Raw genomic sequence first — 25,877 nt, 5'->3', positions numbered from 1 at the left:
TTAGTTCTTCTCCCAGATTGTGCCACCTTGTGATGTCATGTGGTAATACAGAAAGCGCTCCTCTGTGTTTTTAAACTCCATACACCTTCCCTTGAATCATTTTGATAGTTTTAGCCCTGGAATTGCCAATGTCTCATAAACAAAGCTAAGAAGTAGCTGTTAACTTGAAAACTACCCTGCATGACATCACAAGGTGGAACAGAGCATTTTGAGCTTTGGAGATGTAGATGGGTTACTTAAAGTTGCGTGAATGAAACAAAAGACAACTCTGGGTACTTTCTGGATGAGGTAACAACTAGTATAAAATGGCTAAAAGCTCATGAGGGTCAATTTTGTGTACAGTAGGAGCTTTAAAACCTTCCAAAGAGCAAAAAATGCATTAAAAGTCATTATCTTTTCATTGAATAGCAAAACATCAATACTTTCCAAGCCAAAGCCATTTTGTTTTCTTATGGTTTTTTTTTAAAGACAGTACAGTAAAGTGTATTTAACTTGTGCTTGATGTTAATACTTGCTGGTGTGATGTTCTCGTCTCTGCGTCGGAGGCTGAAACGTAGGTGGTTGTAGCGGGTGTGCGCCTTTTCCAGCCTCTCCAAATGGCAAAGTGCTTTGACACCTTTTTGTCCCAATCTTCTTCTTATTAAGACAATCAATAATATCTGTTTATTTACATAGATCCACCACTTACCAAACAGAACAGACATTATTGCACTAAAATCACTTACCTTTGACTTTACATTTCAGATTGGTGGACACATGGACCCGTTCTTGAGGAGCATGGCGTACTGGGTTTTGGAGGACTACAGCAGAGCCTTGGACACACTGATCGAACAGCCTGCTAGCACAATTACTGGTACATTTAAAGCATTATACAGGCCTGTTACACTAACGAATTTTTAAGTGCAATATGTTGCTGAAGTAAATGTAGACGATACACTATAATATTGAAACCAAACCATAAAGCAAAATTATCCATAATAATCTAAATCTACAATATTGTTAAATACTGGTGGGCAGCAGTAAATAGCAGAATGACACACAGTAATTTATTTTTCATTTTAGTTCCTAATTCAGCCTTCTTCAGCTCAAATCTTAGCACAGTGCAAAAAAAAAAAAAAACCCAGACTTTTCCACTAGTGTTAAGAAAAGGTACACAAAATAAATATTGACCTCCAGAAATTATTGTTCCATCTATCACTTATTGAACAATAAGTCACTATAGTAATTATCGTGACCTAGCGTCATATTTTAGAGAGGAATTTCTGACTTTATATTTTATCTTTCTAAAAAATCCTGTTGTGGAAAATTGCAGCAACTTTAAACCCAGGCCTTGAGATGTTTAATTAATCCATCTTCTGCATGATTAACCTCGAGAATAAATGAGAAAATGAACTTCTTACTGACTAGAGACCTCATAATTTAAACTTCAACAAAGATTAATGTCCCTCCGCTACATGTTTCCCATAATTGATATTTAACAGTGACGAAGAATGTGTTCATGCTACTTAAATCAAACTTATCACCTTTTGGCTTGCTTAAATTGTACTGAAGTAAAAAAAAAATATGTTTTGTCAGATCTGTTGTGTTGGATACATTTTTTTTTATCCTAATTTTGGTTTATACAATTTCACTCAGTTGATTAAGCACTTTATGAATTTACCCCAGAACTTGATTATCCTCTTGTGTCGGTCTATTTACAATAATTTTGACTCTTCACAAAGATGCACAAATGAGAAAAAAAATCTCACAGAGGTTGTAGATAAAAATAAAACATAATACATCCAATTGAACAAAGCATTTCAGTTTCATCAGCTTATCCTTCAATTACTGTCTTAGTTTTTTTTGAAAAGCACTATATAATTAAAATGTATTATATTATTATTAACGTTCTTTGGAAAAACTCAATTTGTTCTCTGAATTATACTCCCATTTTCTTATTTCTCTGTCTTATTTTGTTCTGTTTACAGAAAGTCCTCAAACTGTCTCCGCATGTAACCCAGACGTGTTCAACTTCTACACTTACCTCCGCACACACCCTCTCCTTCTTCGCCGCCATTTCGGTTCCTCTGATAAAGCCAAAGTGGGTCTGACCGCTGAGTGTCGCCGGGCAGATTCCATTAGCCTGGATGAACGAAGACTGTTTTTCACTGCTGCATACGCTCATCTACAAACAGGCTGCCCCATGTTGGCGTTGGAAGTCCTCTCTAAAATGCCCAAAGTCCGAAAACGATCCGAAAGAAGGGAGCTAACTCTGGAAAGTAAGGATGTGTCAGAGGACTGGTCTCAGGCCGCGGTCAATGGATATGAGTCGGATAGCTGCTCCATTAGTCATTCAGACTCGGTTTTGAGTTTTGATTGGAGTCAGCCCTCCCTCACACTGCCTGATGAACCCCTGGAGCTCAAATGGGACAGTGATAAAGAAGAGGAGGAAGAGGAGGAGGGAGACGAAGAGGAAAAGGGTCACAACAACAACAACAGTGTGGTACAGGAAGAGGTGGGTAGAGCAGTCAAATATTGTACTTTAAAGTGCCAAGACTACTGATTGTACTAAAACACAGTTAAGATCATTACCTCCGCCAAGGAGGTTATGTTTTTGCAGGCGTTTGTCTGTTTGTTTGTTTGTTTGTCTGTTAGCAACATAACTCAAAAAGTTATGGACCGATTTTGATGAAATTTTCAGGATTTGTTGGAAATGTGAAAAGGAAGAACTGATTTCATTTTGGGGGTGATCCTGAAGAAATCCTGGATTCTGGATCACTTTGAAATTTTAGTTAACATTGTGGTAAATGGGGCCAAAAAGTTTGTTTCTCAGTATCTCGGTTAATTATTGACCAAACCCCATGAAATTTGACTCACGGATGGACAATGGGTTCCTCTTTCATATTCCAAAGGCTGATCTGGATCTGATCCAGAAGACTGATTTTATCGCAATTTATATAAAAAATGGGGGTAGTCCTTGGCGGAGGTCTGCGCTCTCTGAGTGCTTTTCTAGTTAACCATAATTTATCTAGCAACCATTTAGTACTCTGGGCCAAACTCTTTTATGTGCACATAAATTATTATTTAACAAACACAATTATAAGAAACATCTTTTATTTTGTTGAAAACATGTTTAAAAAATGTGTTTCATGTGTGTAAATTGTGTCTAACTTTTGGATAGAATTCTCCCTATTGTGATGTCTTCGTAAATTGCTTTTTGATTGCTGCAAAACTATAATTTATATTTACAACAGGTATCATTCCACCAAATTAAGCAGAAATTAGGGACAATCAAAGCCTGCCATGCGCATTTTAAGCCTCCACCATATGAGATTCCAGCCCAAAACTAGTCGTTAACTTAATTACAGCTTTTTTAGCACACCTTGAAAAACATGTACCCTAGCTGTGTGGCAGCCTGCCTCTCCACAGACTTGACTTGTAACTTTTCTGGTGAAGAGGCCACCATCCATTTTCTTGCCAAGGAAATGGTATTACTTTGCATGGAATTTTCCGGTATGACCTTAAGGAATGCACTGAAGAACATGCATTCTTACTGCAAGTGGGTGGTGTCTGCATGGAGATAAATGAGTTTAATGACATATTGTGGAACATTCCTGGCATTTTTAAATAGACATAAATAACTGATGCTGTAAAAGTATCTTCTGAGTCATCTTGTTGTGTTAATGTATTGAATAAGATTAGTGTTATTTTATTTATTGAAAAGTAAAATAGAATGTGTCATAAAACTACTTTTAAAGGTACAATTTCTTGAGAAAGTTGATAAATAAATGAACCTGATTTCTTCCCTGCTCTGGCTTCAGGACACACATAATGCTGGGTCCTCTTTAATGGAGTCGGTGCCCGGGGAAGAGTCTGAGGACAGTAATGACTTTATCCTACCGTATGATGACATCCTCGCGGCGCAGCTCAAGTTCACCGCCTGTTTAAAGATCATGACCAACGAGCTCCGCACACTTTCAACAGGCTATGAGCTGGACGGAGGGAAGCTACGATATCAGCTATACCAGTGGTTAGAAAGAGAGGTGGGTGCGCAAAACAGTTCATCATAGAATATAATACATACATTGTTAAAAGCAGAATGTTCACAAGGTCTTATTTGTAAGAGGTGGTCTTTGCAAGTAAATTGTCTTTGCCAAGTACATTGTTTAATATTACTTCAAAGGTCACATTTATGCATTTCTGATCTGTGTTATAACGTTGCTTCCTCATCACAAACATACATGAAGTTGTGTTTTGTTTCAATCCCACATGTTTACCTCACAAATCCTGCATATGTAGGCAGTGTTCTTCTCTCAAATTATAAAAACTCTCTTCCACCTTGATGATCCATGATGTCAGGTGGTAATGCTCTACTGTGTTTTTAAACTCCATACACCTTCACTACAATCATTTGGCTGATTTCAACCCTGGAAATGTCAATCTCTACTGAGCTAAAGGTAAAAGGTAGCTGTTAACTCTCACTACATAACGTCATAAGAGCTTTTGAGCTTTGGAGATCAAACCTGTGTGAATGAAACAAGCACATTTCCAGGTATGTTTTTTGATGAGGTAACAACATTATAACATGGCTTAAAGCTCAAGTACTTAATTTTGTGTAATAAATGACCTTTTAAGTGATTCACTTCCATGTCTGACATTGTACTTGAGGGTTTGAGTCTGCATTTGTGGATCACTTAATGTGTGAGTCACCTGTCCTTCTCACAAGGATGAGTTGTGGAACTGTCATTCCACATTTTCATACAAAATCACCCTTTTTTCTCTCTGCAATGATGAGTCACACAATTTTATAATTATTATTTTATGAATGAGTAACTTCAGAGTCATGTTTATCCTTGGCATGTGTCCTTATTCACAGGTGGTGGCTCTCCAGCAGTGCTGCAGTTACAGACCCAGCCTCCCAGAACAGTGTGTCCAGGGAGAAGGCCTCTTCTCTGGGGTTGGGGAGGAGGAACAGGTGGGTCATTTATAACAAAACTGACATTGTGTTTAATAAAAAATATCCTGCTTTTCCCTATCTAATTATTGAACACGATAGTAGCGAACACGTTAAAGGTCCTATATTATGTAAAATCAACAGTGCCATGTTAGAATGCTGTCACCTCATCAGGAACATACGTGGAGTTTTGTTTTGCTTCATTCACATATTTGACTAATTCTTTATTACTCTGTCTGATGTAAGTTTCCAAGTTAACAGCTAAATTTTACCTTTAGTTCAATATAGCACTGAAATCATCATTATGTGTGAAGTTTAAAAACACATTGGAGTAATTCCTATGTTACCACATGGAACAGTGTGTTTTCAGAACTGAATATGCATGGTTTGTGTGTTATGTGAATGAAATTCAACTCTAGGTACATTTTTCCAGAGGAAACAGTGTTTTAACATAGATCTGAAAATTGTGTAAAATGGGCACTGCAACTGAAACAATGAAGCTGTATTAAAATTGAAACAAATACTGTATGTAAGATGGACTCTATAAGCTGACTCACTCTAAATTTGGGGTTTCCACTTTGCCATTAATCCAGTCACGACTTATTCAACTTAGAATTAGACAAACATTATTGCTCCACAAGGGAAATTACTTTGAAATTGAATGAAATTGATGAATAATAATATATATATATATATATATTTTCAGCTTGGCAGTACTGCTTGTGCCCCTCAGAGGAGCAGGAGGCACTGGCTGCTGAGTAACCAGCCTTTACTGCGGATGTTCCTGAGTTACTGCAGTCTGCACGGCTCCCACGGCGGGGGACTGGCCTCTGTGAGGATGGAGCTCATACTACTGCTGCAGGAGTCGCACCAGGTCATAACATTTTCTGTTGGAAATTATGATTACAAGAAAATATTATGTAGGTTACTCTGATGACTTATTAGTATTTGCTTATTTGGGCCGTCAGTGGTTAAACTAAATCAGAGGGTTCATGGTTAAATCTCTGCTATGACCAGTACATTTGAGGTGTCCTTGGGCAAGACACTTTACTCATTTTTCCTACCGTATGTAGAATAATGTGAAGTAAGTAAAGAATGTGGTATGTGAGTGATCCATGGTGGTTGGAGGGACCAGTGGATAAAAAATGTTTAATGCAGTATGACGTGCTACATGCATATACATAAGTGAAATGTTAATAGAATTAGTTGCACTGATTTTAAATCATCCCTGTAAATAATACAAATAATTTTCTTTTTAATTTCATTTATTGATTTGTCTTTTTTGACTTGCAGAATGAGACGACCCGCCCGGTGACCACCCCCTGCTCCCAGCCTCCGCTCTCCTCCATCCCTCTCCTTGTAGCCTGCACGTCCAATGTTAAAACAGTGGTGGCGAATCCTTTTGTGTATCTCACCAACCTCAGTCATGACATTTTAGAAACCATCAACGCACTGGACTCTCCTCCTCATCCGGATGTGGTCAATAACAGGGTGAGTACAGTATATTTTATTAATAATTTTTCTCTTTACATTTAAAATTTTATACCAAAAAGTGTTGTTTTGTTTATTTTCAGATTTATGTGCTGCACACTTTGGCTGCCTCTCTGTCAGCCTGCATCTATCAGTGTTTATGTGATGGACAAACGTACAGGTATGTACTACTCTATTTATTATTATTATTCAGGTCAAGTTACAGGTCACATCTGAGGGTACGAGGCCCTGCTCATGATATAAGAATGCATGTTTTTCAATTATTATTATTTTTTAATTCTATTAAAAATAAATGCAAGATGTATTTGTTGAACATTTCACGCAAAGCAGTACATCTCCATACAGACCGAGAAGCTACATTGTGCACCTTTAACTTTCGTTGTCAAATTCAATTCATATTCATATTGCTTGTATACTTTTGTTCAACTTGTGTGATTTAATAAACAGCCAAAAATGTGAGACAGTATTTGGTTTAGGATCCACTGGGTTTTATAAATTGCGTAACTTGGAGTAACATGCTAAGTGAGCACTTTCTCACTCAGAGCTTGCATAACTTAATTAGCGCAGCAGTTTCTAAATTAGCGCCGTCTTTGTGATGCTAATTAGAATATAAACTGTCCTGGAGTGCTGAGGTTTGATGAAATTGAGCCCCTGTTTCCTCCTTTATGGGATTTTCTGCCTTTACAGCAGGGACTTTCTGAGCTGGCGTGCGGCTGTATTTGCTCCATGTTGTGCTTTGATATTTGACACAGGAGCTTATGCATTAAACAGCTTTGAGAAATGGGCTTCATGTGGCGTTTTGAATTAACTTTACTCCGGCTTTTAACATCCTAATTAAGACTTGTTTGGCGTGATGGTTCTTGAGGAGGGGAGTGTAATATTGACTGGACTGTAAATATAAAGGTGCATTACACAGCTTTTCTGGTGGAGGGTCTGCCACCTGCATGTTTCCATGGAGATGTTATTGCTTTGTCTGGAATATTCCATGGTATGACATTAAACATGTCTATCTAGCATTTATTGCTTACAAATACACTAATTCCTTCTGAGGACAACTCTCCACAGATCTGAACTGTAATGTAGCGTAGTGCTGTAACCTGCTTGTCTCTCTCATCATAGTTTAATTTATACTGTGGAACATTAGTGACAAAGCAATTACATTTCCATGGAGACAAGCAGCTGGCGGACCCTCCACTAGAAATGTTACACAGTGCATCTTTAACTCAAAATAGCAGAAATCACCCAATAGCCTGAACACACATTTTTATTTTGTCTGTATTTCCATCATTATTTACATTACAGATTCTTACAGAAGGCGTCAAAATTATGAATGACACATATGGAATGTAGTAAACAAAAAATAAACTCAAAGTTGCTTTAGATTTTAGATTTTTGCTTTGACCACTGCTTTGTACTCTTGGCATTTCTTGACCCAGTCAAGGTACAACTTTGAAATGAACCATTTCAGGAGGCTCATCACAATAACACATTTGGAAATGTGATATATTGCTGAAGAAAATATAGACGGTAAACGATAATATTTTACCAATTTATGCCACTGACACAATAACACTAGAGCAGTTTGAAACAACAAAAAACTTTTCTAAATCTACAGTATTATTAAAAAATCATGAGCTGCAATTAATAAATAGCAGAATGAAAGACTTGCAGTACTAGCGACAAAGCAATCGGTGGCTACTTTGAGGAATTAGAATGTAAAATATATAAAATATATTTAATATATATAAAATATATTTAGTTTTACTACATAAACCCAGATGTCTGGCATCATGTATTTGATGTTTTCCTATGTGCCTAAAATGTTGAAAGTAACAATTATAAAGAATAACAAGATTGAATATGAATGTGTGTCCAAACATCTGAATCTTCTAAATTGCACTACCCTTCAAATGTTTTTTTTTCTAATATGAATGTCTTTGAGGAGGCTTGTAACTCATGAACAGACAGTTTACTCATTATTCTACTACTATTCTTTGTTTTTTTACAGCCATGTGGACCCCTTCACTGGGATTGTGTATGAGAGCATCTTGTTGTCCCAGAAGCAGACCCTTCGAACAGTCAGCATCGAGGAGTCTGTTCAACCCAACACCTCTCCTGCTCAGTGGCCAGGTAATTCATGTCACTATGAACTGGAATACTGTTTATCCAGAGTGTGTGTCATTTTAATTAGAAGAACTAACTGCTCCTGTTATAATTTACTACTACTCCTACCACCACTACTACTACTACAGTTTCTGATGTAGTGTCGCTTTCATTCTGTGTCATCCCCTGTGCTGTCCCCCCTCAGGTATCGCCGCTTTAATCCGCGTGCTGAGCTCTGCGGGGGAGGAGAGCCAGCCCGGTCTCTCTGTGCTTCTGTGTGAAATCCTGACCGCAGTCTACCTCAGCCTGTTTGTGCACGGCATGGCCACCCACTCCAGCAATGAGCTCTTCCACATCATGGCCCACCCGCTCAACAGCCAGCTCTGGGCCTGTGTGTTCGGAGGAGGAGCTCGGACGCCCATGAGGGAGAAAGTCTGCAGCCCAGTCAGGACCCCCCCACCAGGTTAATGCACACTGTAATAAAAGAACATCTGTGATATGGTTTGAATACAGAATGAGGGTGGTTTTGACTAGGTTTGACTTAGATTATTTGAGCTTCTGCTTCCAAGTAATTTCTTTTGAGGATCAATGGGATCAAGATTGTCTAATATAAAAATAAAAAATCTAATTTCAAGTTATAATAGTAATAAGTTGAAGTAAGAAGACAAGAAACTTAAAGGGCAAATATTACTCAATTTTCCAGTCAATTTTGTTTCCTTATCAACATCATGCATATTTACGCTGACTTCTTCTCTCAAACTGAAAAAACTCTGTTCCACCTTGTGATGTTTTAATAGAAGAAGTGCGCCACTGTGTTTTTAAACTCTATACACTTTCACCAGAATCAGTTAGATTATTTCAGGCCTGTAGTTTCAAATCTCTACTAAACAAAAGGTAAAGAGGTAGTTTTCAAGTTAATATCTACCTTTCATGACATCACAAGGTGGAACAGTGCATTTTGAGCTTTGAAGATGTAGACAGACTAATAATAAAGGATTACTCAAGTATGTGAATGAAACGTAACAACTCTGGGTGTGTGATGAGAGGTAACTACATTATAACATGACTCACAAAGTCACAAGAGGCAGTTTGTATAATACAGGACCTTTTAACCAACAAAAACCTCTTTTACTAAGAAAGCTAAATATGAAAAATTATCCAAAATGACAAGTCTTGGCTAAACTAAATTTAGCTAAATTTAAAATCATTACAACTACTGCAGCCAAGATGCACTTTCTGAATTCTAACCAGTAAAAGTCTTGTTTTTGTAGAGTTTTAAAATAGTTTGCTTGATCTTGTTGCTCTGACTTTGCAGGTAAGTGCCTCCTGGTGTGAGGTGTCCCTTTTAGAGGTGACCCAGGAGCTAAACTAAATCAAGTTTGCTAAATTAATTGGCCTCTCCTCTGTGGGTCATTGAGAAATCCATCAGCCCATTAGGAGGATCACTGCTCTTCTAACACACAGCATTATCTGTCTCACTCTGTGAAGAAAAGGGTCCTGGGCACAACTGCTCTTTTGTGCATCTGACACTGAAACAACTTGATGAAGCAAGATTTAGTTCAGGGAGGTCAAAACTAGGCCTGTCACAGTAATACATTTTGAAGTGCAGTATATTGATGAAGTAAATATAGCCAAGAAACGATAAAACTGAAACCAAACCACATCAGAATTATCTCAAAAAATGTATTCTAAATGTATAAAATTGTTAATTCTGTGGATATGTCATTGCTCTGCCTGGAATGTCTCACAATATCACATTAAATAGTATAATACCTTATATTTATTCAGGTGGTTTTATAGCTCAAAAATACCCACTATAGAAAGGTTTAATAACATACTGTAAAACATTCCAGACAAAGCAATAATATCTCCATTGACAAAAGTATTTGACGGACGTTCCACCAGAAAAGCTAGACAATGACAAACTTTTCACCTCTAGTTTATCATTTTAGTACGTAATTCAGCCTTCTTCAGCTTAAATTCTATAATTTTGCAAGAAAAATATCTCCGCTATTACAAAGAAAAGTAGTACAAAGAGTACAAAGAAGCATGCTTTTGTCCCTTCCCGACAGCTGCTCAGGCCCACAGATCCTCCATCAGAAACCTTACACAGTGCATCTTTTTTTTTTTTTTTTTGAAATCTTTACACAAGAGTCTTTGCGCCTCTGCTGGCCCACCGTAGAACATTCCCTCTGTTTGTAATATCATTTTTTGCTCATCATGCTTTTTGACCATCAAAGAAAGAGGAAATGAAGGTGTTTTTCCCCGGCGTGCTACCAGTAAAAAAAAAGTTTTTTTGTGTACCTGGCTCTAGATGTGACGTGAGATGTGAGCTCATTTGGACCAAAAATCAGGGACTAGTAGCGTTTTACAAACACGCAGTCAGAATGGTGGCAAATTTTGTATACAATATGGCCAACTTTCTGTTCATCATAGGGGTATGCACCAATTAAATTTTTGGTTTGTCTTATTGTTCGCCATCACTATCCCGAATTTCATTTGCCTATGCCAGAATTTTCTTGTCCCCACTCCCATAGCGGTCTAATTCTAGGCGGCACTGTTAAGTCAGGTCACTTTGGGCATTGTTGCAATGCCCGTTTTTAACAAATTTTTCACCAGACCTGTCAATCCCATACCCGGTTTGGGGTCTTTTTGTCGACGTTTTGGCCCTCAAAATCACGATCGCTTGCAAGGAAAAATAATAGTAGAAAAGAAGAAATGGCTGAAGAACAATAGCCCTCGCCAGTTGCTCTATTACTGGCTTGGGCCAATTATTATGACAAGCCTAGTCAAAACCTTTTTTTCCCCACAATTATTAAAAGTCATATTAATACATGGATAAAGTGGAGGACTACAGTGCAGTGTTTCCCATTAAAGGGTCTAGATTATGCTATTTTATGATCTATGTTATGTTCCTCCTCACAAACATACCTCCAGCTGTGTTTTGTTTCATTCGCACATGTTTAACACACAAACCCTGTATATTTATGTTGAGCTCTTCTCTCAAACTAAAAACACTCTGTTCCACCTTTTGATGTCATGTAGTAATACAGGAAGTGCTCCACTGTGTTTTTAAACTCCATACACCTTCTCTAGAATCATTTGGATGATTTAAACCCTAGAATTGTCTACTGCTGAACTAAAAGTAAAAGGAAGCTGTTGACGACCACTAAATGACATCAAAGGTGGAGTGTTTTGCTCTCTGGAGATATCCACAGACTAATAAAAAAGGGTTACCTAAACATGTATGAATCAACCAACACAACATTATTACATGGCTTGTGTAATATAGGACCTTTATAGCATAAATATAGGCCTTAAACGGCATTTGTACATCTCATAGATTAGATATATTTATTCAAATGAAAATGATTAGTGCCACCATAGTCCCTGCAATCTTTGGCAAACACCGCAGTGAATTATTCAAATGAGTGCACTTAGCAGAGCTTTGACTGATCACATCTGTTGAAGCTGGAACCATATTGTCAGGTCTGCGATTGAAATTATGATGTTACAGAAGTTTTAAAATTGTTGTAGGAAAAAAAAGTTTGCTTTTGTCAGTTTAGGCTATTGGCAAGGAAGCCTGAAGGCAAAAAAAGCCCTGGGCCATAATTTGGGTTTCAGAGTAAGCAGAAAAAAGGATGCTGCATAGCTACTAACTATGCAAAAAGAAATATATCTTAAAGTCCTCAAAATGGTAGTTGTTACATCTATATAATATACGGTATATGTGCTGAAACAGGGTTAGTTTAGTGTTTCCCAGCCACTAGTACTTGGACCCAGGCTGTACTTGGAAGGGTTTTAAAATGTTAAAAAATGGTGAAATTTGCATAGCATTTGAATATGGTGAATTTTATATACTTATAGGGACCACATCACATTATTTTCTGATCTATGTCATAATGTTGGTTCCTCATCAAAAACATACTTGGGGTTTTGTTTCATTCACGCTTGTTTAACAAAAATCCTGCATATTTAGTCTTATGAGTTCTTCTCTTGAATGGAAAACACTGTGTTCAAGCTTGTGAGTCTCCACTGTGTTTTTAAACTCCATACACCTTCACTAGAATTAGAATTTGGATGATTTCAGCCCTGGAATTTCCAATCTCTAATCAACTAAAAGGAAAAGGTAGCTGTTAACTTGAAACTGCTTCATGACATCACAATGTGGAACAGAGCAATTTGAGCACTGCAGATTTAGACAGACTAATACACCAGGATTACTCAAACATGTGTGAATGAAATTAAACACAACTCTGTGTATGTTTTCGATGAGGTAGCATGACTAAAAGCTCACTGGAGTCCATTTTGTGTAATACAGCACCTTTAAAATAATACTTGTTTATGTTTTAGCTTCTCCAGGTTTCGATGGCTCAGAGCGAAAGTCCCGGCGTTTCAGGCTCTTGTCGTCTCGCAGTGGTTCAAAGGAGGAGTCTTCGATGGAGAGAGAAGGACCTCCCAGCCCCATGTTTGTGCCTGTGGTGGAGAGAGAGGCCACCTCCATCTTTAAAGAGCAGTTTGTCCCTCCAGACCTCAGCATTTGGGATTACTTCATCGCCAAGGTAACTGTCAGTAATAGTTTTTACACTGCTTATCCATGGGTTTTAGAATTATGAGAAATGATGACGATTGCCATAACAATTAACACTTAAAAAAAAAATTCCAATTCCAATAAATGTTGCATATAACAGGAAGCCAAAACCCACAAATGCTGCACTGGATATTCAGTCTGTGTTCATGATTTGAAGTTATTATTTTAAGTCTTTTTAGATGTGACTAACTGTGAAATAACCAACAGAAAATTCACAAATGTTGAATTTTAGTTTGGGATCAAGTTCACAAATTGATTTGATCTCCTTCCAACTGAGAACAAGCGTTTCTTTCAGTTTGAATAATGTTTCTGCTTTTTCAAACTATGGGGAGGAAAATTGGTACCACTTTATGATAACATGTTAATTGTCAGGAGTTGCCAGACTCTGCTGAACCAAAGGTAAAAGGTAGTTGTCAGCATGAAAACTACTGCTTCATGACATCACAAGGTGGAAAAGAGCATTTTGAGCTTTGGAGATATTGACAGACTAATAATAAAGGATTACTCATACATGTGTGAATGAAACAAAACACAACTGCAGGTGTGTTTTTGATGAGGTAACAACATTATAACATGTCTTAAAGCTCACTAGAGTCAATTTTGTGTAATATAGTATCTTTAATAACTACTTAATTAATACCCAAACTCTATCTCCCCAACTATTACCACTAAATTAAGTAGTTACTAAGCCTTTTTGTATTCATTTGTATTGACCAAGGTGACATTGACCATTGTGCTTTTTGTAGCTTTCCTCCGCCTCAATTTAAATGATTGACTCTAAAATGAAAATGTTATGTCACATGAACACACTTACCTATTACTATAATGGTAGATACTTATTTTTATGTTTGTATTGTATTTTAGCCATCGTTGCCTCCATCCGAAAACCGCATTGACTATGACTCAGAGGCAAGTGTAGACAGTGAGGATGATGAAGATGACGAAGACTATGAAGACGTGTTTGACCCCAACTCACCACAAAGAGAGCACTCGAACAATAATTCATACAGGTAATGACCAGACCCATGGACTTACAACCATTTAAATATTAGAAAATGAGTCTTTACTGTCAATGTTATAAATGTGTATTCCTTTTTGCCTTCACAGTTGGTGCCTAATGCGTTTAGCCATGGTTCAGTTGGTGCTGGTCAACCTCAAGTCCTTTTATCCTATGGCCGGATATGATCTATTAGGTAACAAATCAATAGACACATATTTAAAGTGAGACTGAACACCTAAACTCCACTCACAGTCACATTTCAACTAAATGGGAGTTAGAGGAGGAGCAGTGTGATTGGTCCAACACTTCAGACTCCACCCCTTCAGCCAGGTGTTTGTAATCAGAAACACCTGGATGTAAGCAGTGAAGTCCTGAGTGATGTCACATAGTACTTGAAATCACAAAATGCCCAGAAAAACACTAGAAACTGTAGACAATGCTATTTAAACACCATATACACAGTTTAGTAGCAACAAAAGTCTCATTAGCCAGTTCCATAGACAACTGCAAATAGACCTTTTGGAACTTTAGCAAAAAAAAATGTGTTGTTGAGATTTTTCTGGTAAGCAGTTCAATTGTGTTTAATGTTTTTATTAGTGTTCTGCTCAAAGGGCATTTTAAACATGACCAGGAGCAACAATTGAAAAAGGTGGAAATATAAACTGCAAAAATAACACAAATTTAAACATAAACATAAACCATAAAGCTCCTAAAGGTTATAGTAAAAAATACAAAATTGAGAGCTAAAATTAAATGGAGAGTAAGTAAAATAATAATTTAATTTAAACTATGTAACTTTTCTGGTGGAGGGTCTGCCTCCTGCTTGTTTCTATGGTGATATTATTACTTTCCGTGAAGTTTTTTTACAAGGCATAAAACATATCTATGTCCATGGAGACAAACGAGTGACATGCACGGCAAAGTTACTGGTCAGATCTGTGGAGATACAGTCTTACACACTGTAAGATTTTTTAACAATTAAAAAATGTTTAATTAAATCAATGTAAGATAGGCAAGTTTATTGTCCAGGAGAGTGGAAAAGTCTACCAGAAAATTTAAAAAGTTATTGCAAATTCTCCAGCCCTTGTTTTCTATATGTATTTTATAGCCTATTCAGAATCATTCATATTTTGTCTCTTCCATTGTCCCCAGACCTGCCTGTGGCCTCTCCTCTGTGTCATGCTGTGCTGAAAACCCTACAGCGATGGGAGCAGGTGTTGCAAAAGAGACTGGAGCTCTTCGGTGGACCTCCTTCAAAATACATCTCCACTCACCTCCTGGATGAAACGCCTGGCCCCGCCCTTCTCAGACACAAGGCCCTGTTTGAACCCACCAACACCCCATTCAGGTATTATAGATATCTATAAATCCAACATGGGCTCGCTCTGGTTTATAAATGGCAATATAATCAACCTAAACCATGGATGCCATTAGCGATCATGAGGATAAATAACTTCATATAGAGCCCTTCTAGATTTTTTGCAAAGTAACAATTGTAGGATCTGGCAACCCAAAGTGAGGAGCTTATTCTGTTTTCTGATTGGACACCTGTCTTGAAATCACAACATGTCAACGTAACATAAATGCTATAAAATGTTTTTTGTAATTGTCAATACATGTACTGTTTATAACTGAGCACACGCAGAGGTAATGTTAATGGTGAAGTAACAGGTCAGATCTGCGGAGAGGTGACTTTGTGCACAGTAAAATTGCATGCTTTTCAATGTATTTTAGTAATATAAACACCTGTAATAGAATAAAAGCGAGATTTGTTTAATGCTGCACTGTGGAACATTCCAGACAAGCAATTACATTTCTATGTAGATAAACGGGTGGCTGACTTTCTACCAGAAAAGCTCACCTTTAAATTCAGATTTAAAGGTGAATTACACATGATATAAATTTTCTTTTCCCAGATCAAGTCATCACTCAACTCTACCAGTAAAACGATTATGGCAGTTTTTGGTAAAACAAGAAGAAGTACAAGAGACTTTTATTAGAAACATTTTCACCAAAAAACAGGACCCAAATGAGGTAAGCCGCATCAGTGATCATATTTGCTTTTCTAAATGGCTCTTCCCACTTAATTACATATTAACCAGTGTTGTGAGTATTCCCCTGTACACCTCTGTAATTACTGCCAGTTAAATTACATCCATATTACTATTACATCTCCCATAATGCATTTGTGCAATGTTAGCATGGCCCGCTGTGTACTACCCTCTAATTATATCTATATGATTTGATTCATGTAAAATAATGCTGTATTTTTGATTAACTGCACTTCCATTTTGTATGTTTGACTGCATGGTTCACCACTGTTGTTGCTGAATGTTTTGTGTGTCTCCCTCTGCCTTGTGGCGTTTCCCCAATCATTAAAGTCAATTGAGGACCAAACTGACATAGTGAAATGTCCAGGAATGGACGAAAACGGAAGGAATCAGGTAATGTTGATTCAGATTTGCAATTGTCTCTTTGGTTTGAAAAATTATACTCTACTTTTCAATCTGTCTTTATTGCATGTTCTCAGATTCAAAACTATGATGACATTGTGTGATTGTCTTTGGCGGTTTACAAATATAGCACATGATTTAGAGTGTTGGAGCTCCACAGTTTTACAGAGAGTTGTTGACACTGAACTGTAACAGAGTGAATTTCTGGGGTTATGAAACCTCCATGTTCCTGACTGTGTTTGATATTAATCTTACATAGAAGTGTCTAAATATTGATGAGTACTTGAAGCTTGCATGCTTAATGGTTCTGCACATGTTTGCTTGGTGGAGTTCTCTAATCTTGGGGCTCTGTGTGAGCTGCCACATTGTAGCTCCTCCATTTGGCTCAGTGTTAATTAAGCCAGTCTCTCGGAGGACGCGCTATGAAGCTGAATAGCTTGTGATTAATGGGCCCAGTACTGTCGCAGTGAATCTGCGCTCTACAGGGATTATGGGCTCGCGCAAATGGCAAACCACCATATTTAGACTCAAGCAAGTCAAATTTAACTTTATTCTCTGTGACAGAAAAAGACATGTCTTTTCCCCTTGAATAAATGCAATGAAGACTTTAATTTAATCTCAAAGGATGTGTGTCTCATTTAAAGAGGCTTTGGTGTCCAAATGAAACATAAATACAATGTGCACTCTGCGTGTGTGTCCCAGAGGAGCTGTGTGGTACTGCGTGTGCCCATAGCTCAGAACTATAGAACTGTAATGGCACTAACCCAGTCTAACCCTGTTAAGCACCGGTCTGTGCACTCAGCGTGACATCACTAAGGCGAACATGCTTTCACATACATAACCCTACTGTATGTTAGAGTTACTTCAGAACATTTACTTTTATACAAGAAATTTGAAGAAAAACTGCATTTGTTCATGACTGTGTTTGTTCTTAGTCTGAGTCAGACTCGGCCAGCTCCGGTGGGAAAGCACGAATCATCCACAAGGAGTCAGACATCATCACTGCTTTTGCCATTAACAAGGTAAATATGATTCAAATGTCATTCATACAGAATAGTTTACAGTGGTTATTAATACAGGACATAAACACGTTGTGATTGATACTTTGCAGCTGATGTCATCAATATTCCCTGATTCATGCTCTTAATCAAGTCTCTCACACATAACATTACAGTCTCAAGTTATCTAGCGTTAAATTTAATATCATACAACTATTGAATGTTGTGATGCCACCTGAAACACAGCTATGCAAGCATTTACAGTTTTTTAGAATATATTTTGAAGCCTTATGCAACAGCTCAGGTCAGAGCTGTTGTTCCATATCCTGCTTCTTTGATGTCTGCAGACCTCCTGTAGTTTCTGTTATAGAGTCGGCTCCACGGTTCTTTTTGGGCGAGTGTACTTTTAAAGGCAACAGTCATGCTCACTTTTGCTACAGCCATCAAAAGACTGTGCATTCTTTGGTATCAGTGTGAGCCAAAAGTTTTACACTTCAAGTTGAGTTTTCCACATATTTGTCCACTTTAGAAACTGCACAGTCACAAGCTATTTTTGTTAACAATTTCCTACAGTGAGTTTAGAAGTGGGGGAGAGGTTGAAAAATGGTTAGTACAATGGTTGTCATGGTGATAAGGTAAATTGAAATGTAAAGTGCATCTATAATAGAAATGAATCAGAAAGACTATAAAAGGAGTGGAGACGATTTAATCAGTGGTCAGAAATTTTAATAAAACAAACGTGTTGTGCAATCTTTCATATAAGGACGTTAAAGGCGCTGTACCTAGTCTTAAAATGTGAAAAACAGGATTAGTTGATTTTAAACAGTTTGCAGTGGTTCAAAGTTGTGTCTCATTTCCCTTATGAATTCTGATCATTCTAATTATTCAACACTACGAGTTAATAAGCACTTTTCACAACTCTTAGAGACCAGTGTGGAGCACTAGCATGCAAACAAGCACTTCCTGATTATCTGACAGTAAAAACACTTTCTAATTAGGTGCAGACAGTGGACATATTTTTACTTCAAGAGCTGCTTATACTATATTTCTGTAATGAGGCAAGACACCTATTGTACAAATACACTACCGGTCAAAAGTTTTAGAGCACCCTAATTTTTCCAGTTCTTTATTGCAATTCAAGTCGTGCAAGTCCAATGAAGTGCTTGAAATGGCACAAAGGTAAGAACTGAACAGCCAGAGGTTAAAAAAAAGATAAAAGATAACAAAACACAAGTCCAAGCTCTGCCAAAACTACCTCAGGAAAAAAGAACAAATTAGTAAGCTTGAAAACATGGAGTTTCCAGCACAGTGTCCAGACTTAAACCCCATCGAGCTGGTTTTGGGATGAACTGGACAGAAGAGTAAAAGCCAAGCAACCTACAAGTGCCACTCATTTAGGGGAACTTCTGCAACAGACTTGTGAAGAACTTTCTGAAGAATATTTGATTTCTAGTCTATAAAAAGAATGCCACAAGTGTGTTCAGCTGTTACATCTGCCGAAGGTGGACACTTTCATGAATCAAAAGTTTAGAATACCTTTTGGTCAACCATAAACAGTAAAAAAAAAATTGGAAAATGTGTGGTGCTCTAAAACTTTTGACTGGTAGTGTACATGGGGAAAAAAATCACGTACAGGGCCTATGGAGATGTCATTGCTCTGCCTGGAATGTTCCACAGTATGACATTAAAGGCCTCTACCTTACATTTATTAAATTATGGTGGTTTTCTGCTAAAAAATACCAAGGGCGGGCATTCTGACTTTCAGCCGAGTCGCCTCTCCACAGACCTGACATGTAACTTAGTCTGATTGGTCTCCATGAAGATTGAAAGGTTTAATGCCATACTTTGAAACATTCTAGACAAAGCAATAAGATCTCCGAGGAGAAAAGCATTTGACGGACCCTCCACTATCATCTAAATGTTGTCATTGCATTAATAATAAAAAAAATAACATTAAGATTTTTACCAATATTGCTAGCTCTAGGTGCAGTAAAATGTATACTTTTTCATTATTTTGCATGTCAACATCTTGAGTCATTTATAGGAAAAGTAACAAGAATTGCACTAAAGTGAGTGGACTGATACTTGACATAAATCTCTCTAGTCATATTTGTACACTTTGAACCTTTGGAAACTTCATAATCTATATTTTGTTTGCCTTATTTTGACATTCCCCTCCCTCACTCCCTGTACCGCTCCTCCTCGCAGGCAAACCGCAACTGTTTAGTCATGGCCTCCACCCATGACATTCAAGAGCTCGATGTGTCATCCATCTTGGCAACACAAATCTTGACGTGGATCGATGATGATGAGGCTGAAGCCAAAAGGTGAGAGACTGAGCATGCGCGTTTGCAAAATATATACACCGTACACTTTGAGTTGGGAGGAATAGTTAAGAAATGCATACAAAAATGTGAATATCATGTATGACGGCTGTGAAAGAAAAGCTGTGCAACAGGCCTGTCACGATAATTACTGTGTTGACTTACTGTTGAGTGTATGAAAGCTGGAACAGTATTTTTTGGGGGTCTGTATTAATCGTGTACTTTTTCTTTGCATAACTGGGAAATTTCTGGTTATTGTTTGGCTATACGAGATTTAAACCATAATAGGCTGAAATTATTTCTATGACTCACTATAAAGTGTTTCATTCTGCTATTTATCTATTGCAGCTCATGATTTTTTTAAATAATAATGTACATTTGGAATAGTTTTTGTGGTTTAAATCTGCTCTTAGATTGTCTGAAAAGCTAAAAACTAAAATGATTTAAACTACATTTTTCGGAACCTGTGCTCAGTATGAGTAATGGTCTTGTTTAGGTGTTTGATTTTCAACAAAAAAGGTGAGTCTACCTGAAAAACTGTTGACTAATGCTAGCTATCTTGTGTTTAATCCTTAGTTGTTAAAATGCATAAATAATACAAAGTCTTTAGTTTGGGTTCTAGTTTTAGTAGCAGTATCTCAGTAGTGACAATTTTGACAAACTTAAACCTCAGCACTTTTTAGCACATTTCTGAATTCTCATCACTGTAGAAATGTAATCATCTGTATATTGTCATCTGGATTACATAACAAATTACAGATCTTATTTTTTGTCAATATCTTCTACCCCTGTCTGTACTTGCTGTTCACTCAGTAAAGTTCAGCCCAGGTTCCATCTATCTGACCTTTTCACCTTTTCCACCACTGCAGCTAAATCTAGTGTGGGTGTGAAACATGCGATTGGTGCTCGGCTGCTTGTGTAGGTGGCATATACTCAGAGTTGTTCATCTTTTTCTCTTGTTGAGCTGCATAATAATCAGAGGGTGGGAAGACAACACAAAAATCATAAGTTTAAGTACCAACACTGAAAGGTAATATTACTCAATTAAGAGTAAAAGTATGTGGCAAACTTGTACTTAAATGTCAAGAGACCACCGCCTGCTCTTCTCCATAAGTATGTTATTGCTTTGTCTGGAATGTTCCACTGTATGGCGTTCAAGTTCTGGATGGTCCATGGAGATGAGCAGCGACACCAGGCCAAGTTACAGGTCAGATCTGTGAAGTGGCGACCCTGCTCACAGTATGCTTGAAACTTTCTTGAACAACATAAACATGGATAATGAATTAAATGCAAGATATGCATTGTGCTTGTGTCTCCATGGAAATGAGCAGCAGATCTTCAGTGAGAAAAATTACATATTACCTTTTAAGTAGGAGTAATGATGATTACTCAGAAAGAAGTTAATGCAAGTCAGGCACTACTACCCACTACTTCAAATAATTTTGAGTTTTCAGAAAACAGATTTGCTTATCTGTCTTGTTTAATGTTTGAAATGTATTTTATTTTCAGTGTGGGTGGAGATGAGTTCCTGGTGGTCCATGCCCGTGATGACTTTGCTGCTCTACATGGGACCACCCCGTACACCCACAGCAGCCCTGGGACCCCCATAAACATGCCCTGGTTAGGAGGAGTCCAGACCGGACGAGGGGCAGCTGTGGTGAGTGTCACAGAGAAAGCAGTTAAGTGTTTTTCCACTGATCTGAAGGTTGACGGTTCAAATCCCGCTCTTGACATAAAAACATAATTGTTAGAGTCATTAAGTGGACATTAACAGAGTCGACACTGTTAATGAGTGAGTGGTTCCTTGAGTGCCTTGAAGGTGGAAAAGCATTATATAAAAATGTGACCATTTACCATTTAATATAGATTTGCTTTTGTCTGGGTTTAGTCCATGTTTAGTTCTGGGTTTAGTCCCAACATTGCCTAAGTTGTTGTGAGCAAATGCAGCCCCTGCTTTCTCCATTCTGTTATCATGCCAGTACTGTACTGTACAGAAATGTGTTCCAAGATATGTACAGAGTGTTCACTTTTACTCTAAGAAGGTTCTGTTACATGAAGTCCTGCTTCTGTCCCTTGGTAATTGCAGCTTTTCAAAGCATTTAGGTTAATGCTGAGATTAAACCAAACAAATATTTGTATACTCTGTTTTATATATTTAATGTATGTTGTTTCTTAACATTTGCCCTCATTTACTCTCAGGGCTGAGGCCTCAAAGCTGTTTAAATAACTTTAATTAATTATTCATCTTTATCTTAAGGCTCATTTTGCCCTGAGCATTACAGCTGCTTATTCAGCTAGCCCACTGCAAATGGAAAAGGTTTGACTCTTTCAGCCAAGACTGAACCACAGTTCTATCTGTGCGTTCATGATTTCCCATGATAATATAATTTCAGATGGAGGGCAGGGGCCTATATAACTCTAAGGACAACTGAAAGAAATATGCAAACAGAAAATCTGCAAATGATGAGGCTTACCATTATCTTTTAGGGATTGGAACTAGGAGTGCAAGACGAATCACAAGTCAAATCGAAAACACAATTTGAATGGACACAATTTGCATTTATCAGAAAGGCTGCAGTTTTTGAAATATCATAACTTCCTGCACACAACACAATATGCTTTCTTATTCTGCATAAAAACAGATAACCCTGTAGTTTACATCTGTACAGTCATGTTCTGAAATGTGATTCTTGTATGAGTTTTAGTTTTAGTCTTTTGTCAGTTCTTCTGGATGTGACCTTTTGAACAGAATCTTATTATCAATTTATTAATCGTAAATCTATTCACAATCGCAATGCTTGTCAGAAAAATCACAGTTAGATTTTTTTTTTTTGACCAAATCATCCATCCCTAATTCGAACCTTAATATTTTGTATCATTGTCTTGGCTTTTGAGCTTTCTATATTACAACAAAAATCTGCCTATGTGTATTTACTATCATAGACCTAAAGATATTTGATATTGTGATGTGAACTGAAACTCATCAATGCAGACAGCTTCAAAATCTGCTTTGACAGAAGAGAAAGAGTAGAGAAATTCGTTATTTGATGTGTTTGAAATGGGAACTGTCCCTTTTCTTTGCTCTTCATATGCACTATCGAAACTGTAAAAAGCACTCGGCTTCTCATTATTTTACCAGGCAGTCAGAGAAATGTTCAAGGCTAAGATGCTTTAGTTGTGGTTTAAAGTGAAATCAAATGCCTGTCACAAACGTAGTCTTGGTAACACAATTTAATAACTACATCTGAATTATCCTTTATGGAGCACAGTAAAAATAAGGTACAGCTATTTTCTGATCTGTGTTATAGTGTTGTTTCTTCATCAAAAACATAACCCAGCGTTTAGTTTAGTTTCAGTCACATAAGGTTAACACACAAACCCTGCAATGTTTAGGCTGAGTTCTTCTCTTATCAACTCAACACAGAAAGTACTCCACTGTGTTTTTACGCATACACCTTCACTAGAATAATTTGGATAATTTCAGTAATTTTCAGGAATTGTCAATCTCTACCAAACAAATGATAAAAGGGAGCTGTTAACTTGAAAACTACCACTTCATGACAGCATTTTGAGCTTTGGATATGTAGACTAACTAATAACATTATTCAGGATTATTCAAGCACGTGTGAATGAAACAAAACACAACTACAGGTATGTTTTTGGTGAGGTAACAACATTATAACATTGCTTAAAGCTCACAATAATACATTTTGCATTATATAGGACCTTTAACTCTTACTAGGTTGTATTTTTATAGAAATATCTAAGCAGCTTTTGATTCGAGTCAGGTTTATAAAATTGTTTAGCTTTAAAGTTCTTATTAGCATTTTTGATTGACATGATAACCACACATATCTCCTCCTGTGCCTCCAGATGATCAAAAGAAACATCAACAATGTGAGAAGAATGGCCTCCCATCCCACGCTGCCCTACTGTAAGTGTGATCCAGTTTATACAGTTTATGTATAGCACGTTGCAGAGATTGTTTTAAAGAAGTGGAGAAAGGGAGTGTGACATTACCCTTAGCATTCGGTGCCAGTCAAATGAAGCTCATGAGGCTAGCAGTTACAGGAGTGAATTTAGAGCTAGTTCCATATTATTACAGACAAAATAGCGAAATAAAAATACCAGGATCATGTAGAGCAGGTTAATACGAACATTTTAAGACTAAAATGAAGAGCATGACAGCAGGAGTTACAGAGAGAGGTGCCACATTTTTTCAAATGCAAAGCGAATTGGAGCCAGAGTCGGAGCCGGAAGCGAGACTATGCTCACTTCTATTTGGAACACAGCAGCTAAAGTGTTATATTTACATTTGGGGATTGTGCAACCTTACCTTAAACCCTAGACGCTTAGGTGCATATGACTGGTTTTCATCTTTTTCTAATTGTTACCTGGTAGGTACTGATTATAGTTTTGCACCAATCAAGTGGCAGTTTGTAAAGAATAGTTGAAAAGGTTATCCAGGGGACTAATTCAAGGTCATGATAAAATGAGCACCATTTCCACAGCTATTAACAAACACAGTAATAAGGTCCTCAGTGTGGTGTCTATAAACAGGAAGCTGAAGCCCATGAATAACACATGAAGAGGGAGAAACAGAACCAGGATATCTAAAAAGACTGGCATAATTTACAACCAAGAAACATATTTTTCCAATTGAAACCTTAATTTCATAAAACAAAGGTGTTATCGTTTGCCAAACAAGAATTATTGTGGAAATTAGACAAGCTTGTTTCCATGTGTGTATCGCTCAGGGCCTTTGCGTACATTATGGTTGCCAAATAACAATTATGGAATGTTTACCTCTGTACATCTGCTGCCCATTTCCAATCAGGAAATAAAATTATAATCGCAAAAACAGAAACTTTCTTATCACTCAAGTCTTGAATGCAGAACAATACAAGATTATTCAAACATGCACAAATCATTCACTTTATGTTTATGATAAAGGGAAACCATCATAACATGGTTAAAAGACAGTTTTGCATGTCTCTGTGAATGAGGGGATGCTGTGCAAAAGATTCCTATTTGGAGCTTTCTCCCATGATTTAAAGTCATTTTGTTTGATTCACACATGTTTGAATAATCTTTTTATTATTTGTCTATGTCTCCAAACCTCAAAATGCTCTCTTCCCCCTTGTGATGTCGCGTACTGATAGTTTTCAAGTTCACAACGACTTTTTACATTTTGTTTAGTAGAGTTTGGCAATACCCGGGCTGAAATCGTCCAGATGATTTTAGTGAAAGCGTATGGAATTTAAGGCTGCGTTTATATGATGACGGTCTGAACAGGAGACACAAAAGTGGTGTCACATCTTCACTTTTTATTCCACGTTTAGACAAGCGTTTTTGGGAGGAAATCTACGTGCATATCATAACGCAAAAGTGTGTGGAATTCGATTGGGTATGCATGCCAGGCGGCTAGATGGTGACGCTAGGTGGTGATGTATCTGATGTAAACGCGTACACGACATGAGCAGATCTGACCAGAGTTTTGTGTCTTGGGCAGTGTAGATGGAAACTCTACATTGGAGCGTATTCAACTTTTCCACTCTGGAGGCTGATTTTCAGATTTTTGCATTTTTGAGCTCCAAAAACACCGTCACCATCTAAACGAAAGGCACTTGTGATAAAATATTCTGTAGCTTTTACCCGCAAGCGTTCTTGTGTAAACAGGCCCTGAAACACAGTGGAGCACTTCTTGTATTACCACATGACATCACAAGGTGGAACAGAGCATTTTCAGTTTGTAAGAAGAACTCAACCTAAATATGCAGGGCTTGCGTGTTAAACATGTGCGAATGAAACAAAACACAACTCCAGGTATGTTTTTGATGATGAAATAACAGTGTAACATAGATCAAAAAATAGGCCCTTAAATCTGTCATTTGTATTTCTGGAGTTTAGTTGTTCCTTCCTGTTCTAATGTTGCAATGTTTTAAGGCAAGCCTGAGCACACACAATCTTATTCGCTTGTGTTT

At 37.4% G+C, this 25,877-nt stretch overlaps 1 protein-coding gene across 1 annotated transcript in view; it reads left to right on the top strand.

Moving 5' to 3' along the window:
• Nucleotides 1-25,877, top strand: part of LOC110167054 (dmX-like protein 1) — a 55,218-nt gene that overhangs the window by 13,300 nt on the left and 16,041 nt on the right. Inside the window, exons 13-31 of the mRNA XM_055161950.1 lie at nt 745-853; nt 1,968-2,494; nt 3,801-4,022; nt 4,856-4,954; nt 5,640-5,807; nt 6,227-6,424; nt 6,508-6,584; nt 8,433-8,554; nt 8,733-8,990; nt 12,881-13,089; nt 13,983-14,128; nt 14,226-14,311; nt 15,271-15,466; nt 16,035-16,152; nt 16,500-16,562; nt 17,507-17,593; nt 19,778-19,896; nt 21,403-21,550; nt 23,767-23,827. Coding sequence (XP_055017925.1) covers nt 745-853; nt 1,968-2,494; nt 3,801-4,022; nt 4,856-4,954; nt 5,640-5,807; nt 6,227-6,424; nt 6,508-6,584; nt 8,433-8,554; nt 8,733-8,990; nt 12,881-13,089; nt 13,983-14,128; nt 14,226-14,311; nt 15,271-15,466; nt 16,035-16,152; nt 16,500-16,562; nt 17,507-17,593; nt 19,778-19,896; nt 21,403-21,550; nt 23,767-23,827 — 3,013 coding nt within the window. The remainder of the gene's footprint in view (nt 1-744; nt 854-1,967; nt 2,495-3,800; nt 4,023-4,855; nt 4,955-5,639; nt 5,808-6,226; nt 6,425-6,507; nt 6,585-8,432; nt 8,555-8,732; nt 8,991-12,880; nt 13,090-13,982; nt 14,129-14,225; nt 14,312-15,270; nt 15,467-16,034; nt 16,153-16,499; nt 16,563-17,506; nt 17,594-19,777; nt 19,897-21,402; nt 21,551-23,766; nt 23,828-25,877) is intronic.

This window comes from Boleophthalmus pectinirostris, unplaced genomic scaffold, assembly GCF_026225935.1.
Source record: "Boleophthalmus pectinirostris isolate CB_2022bp ecotype Guang Dong unplaced genomic scaffold, ASM2622593v1 HiC_scaffold_4, whole genome shotgun sequence".
In the NCBI taxonomy this organism is placed as follows: Eukaryota; Metazoa; Chordata; class Actinopteri; order Gobiiformes; family Gobiidae; genus Boleophthalmus; species Boleophthalmus pectinirostris.
Note: the sequence above shows the minus strand (reverse complement) of the source record. Positions and strands in the feature narration are given on the sequence as shown.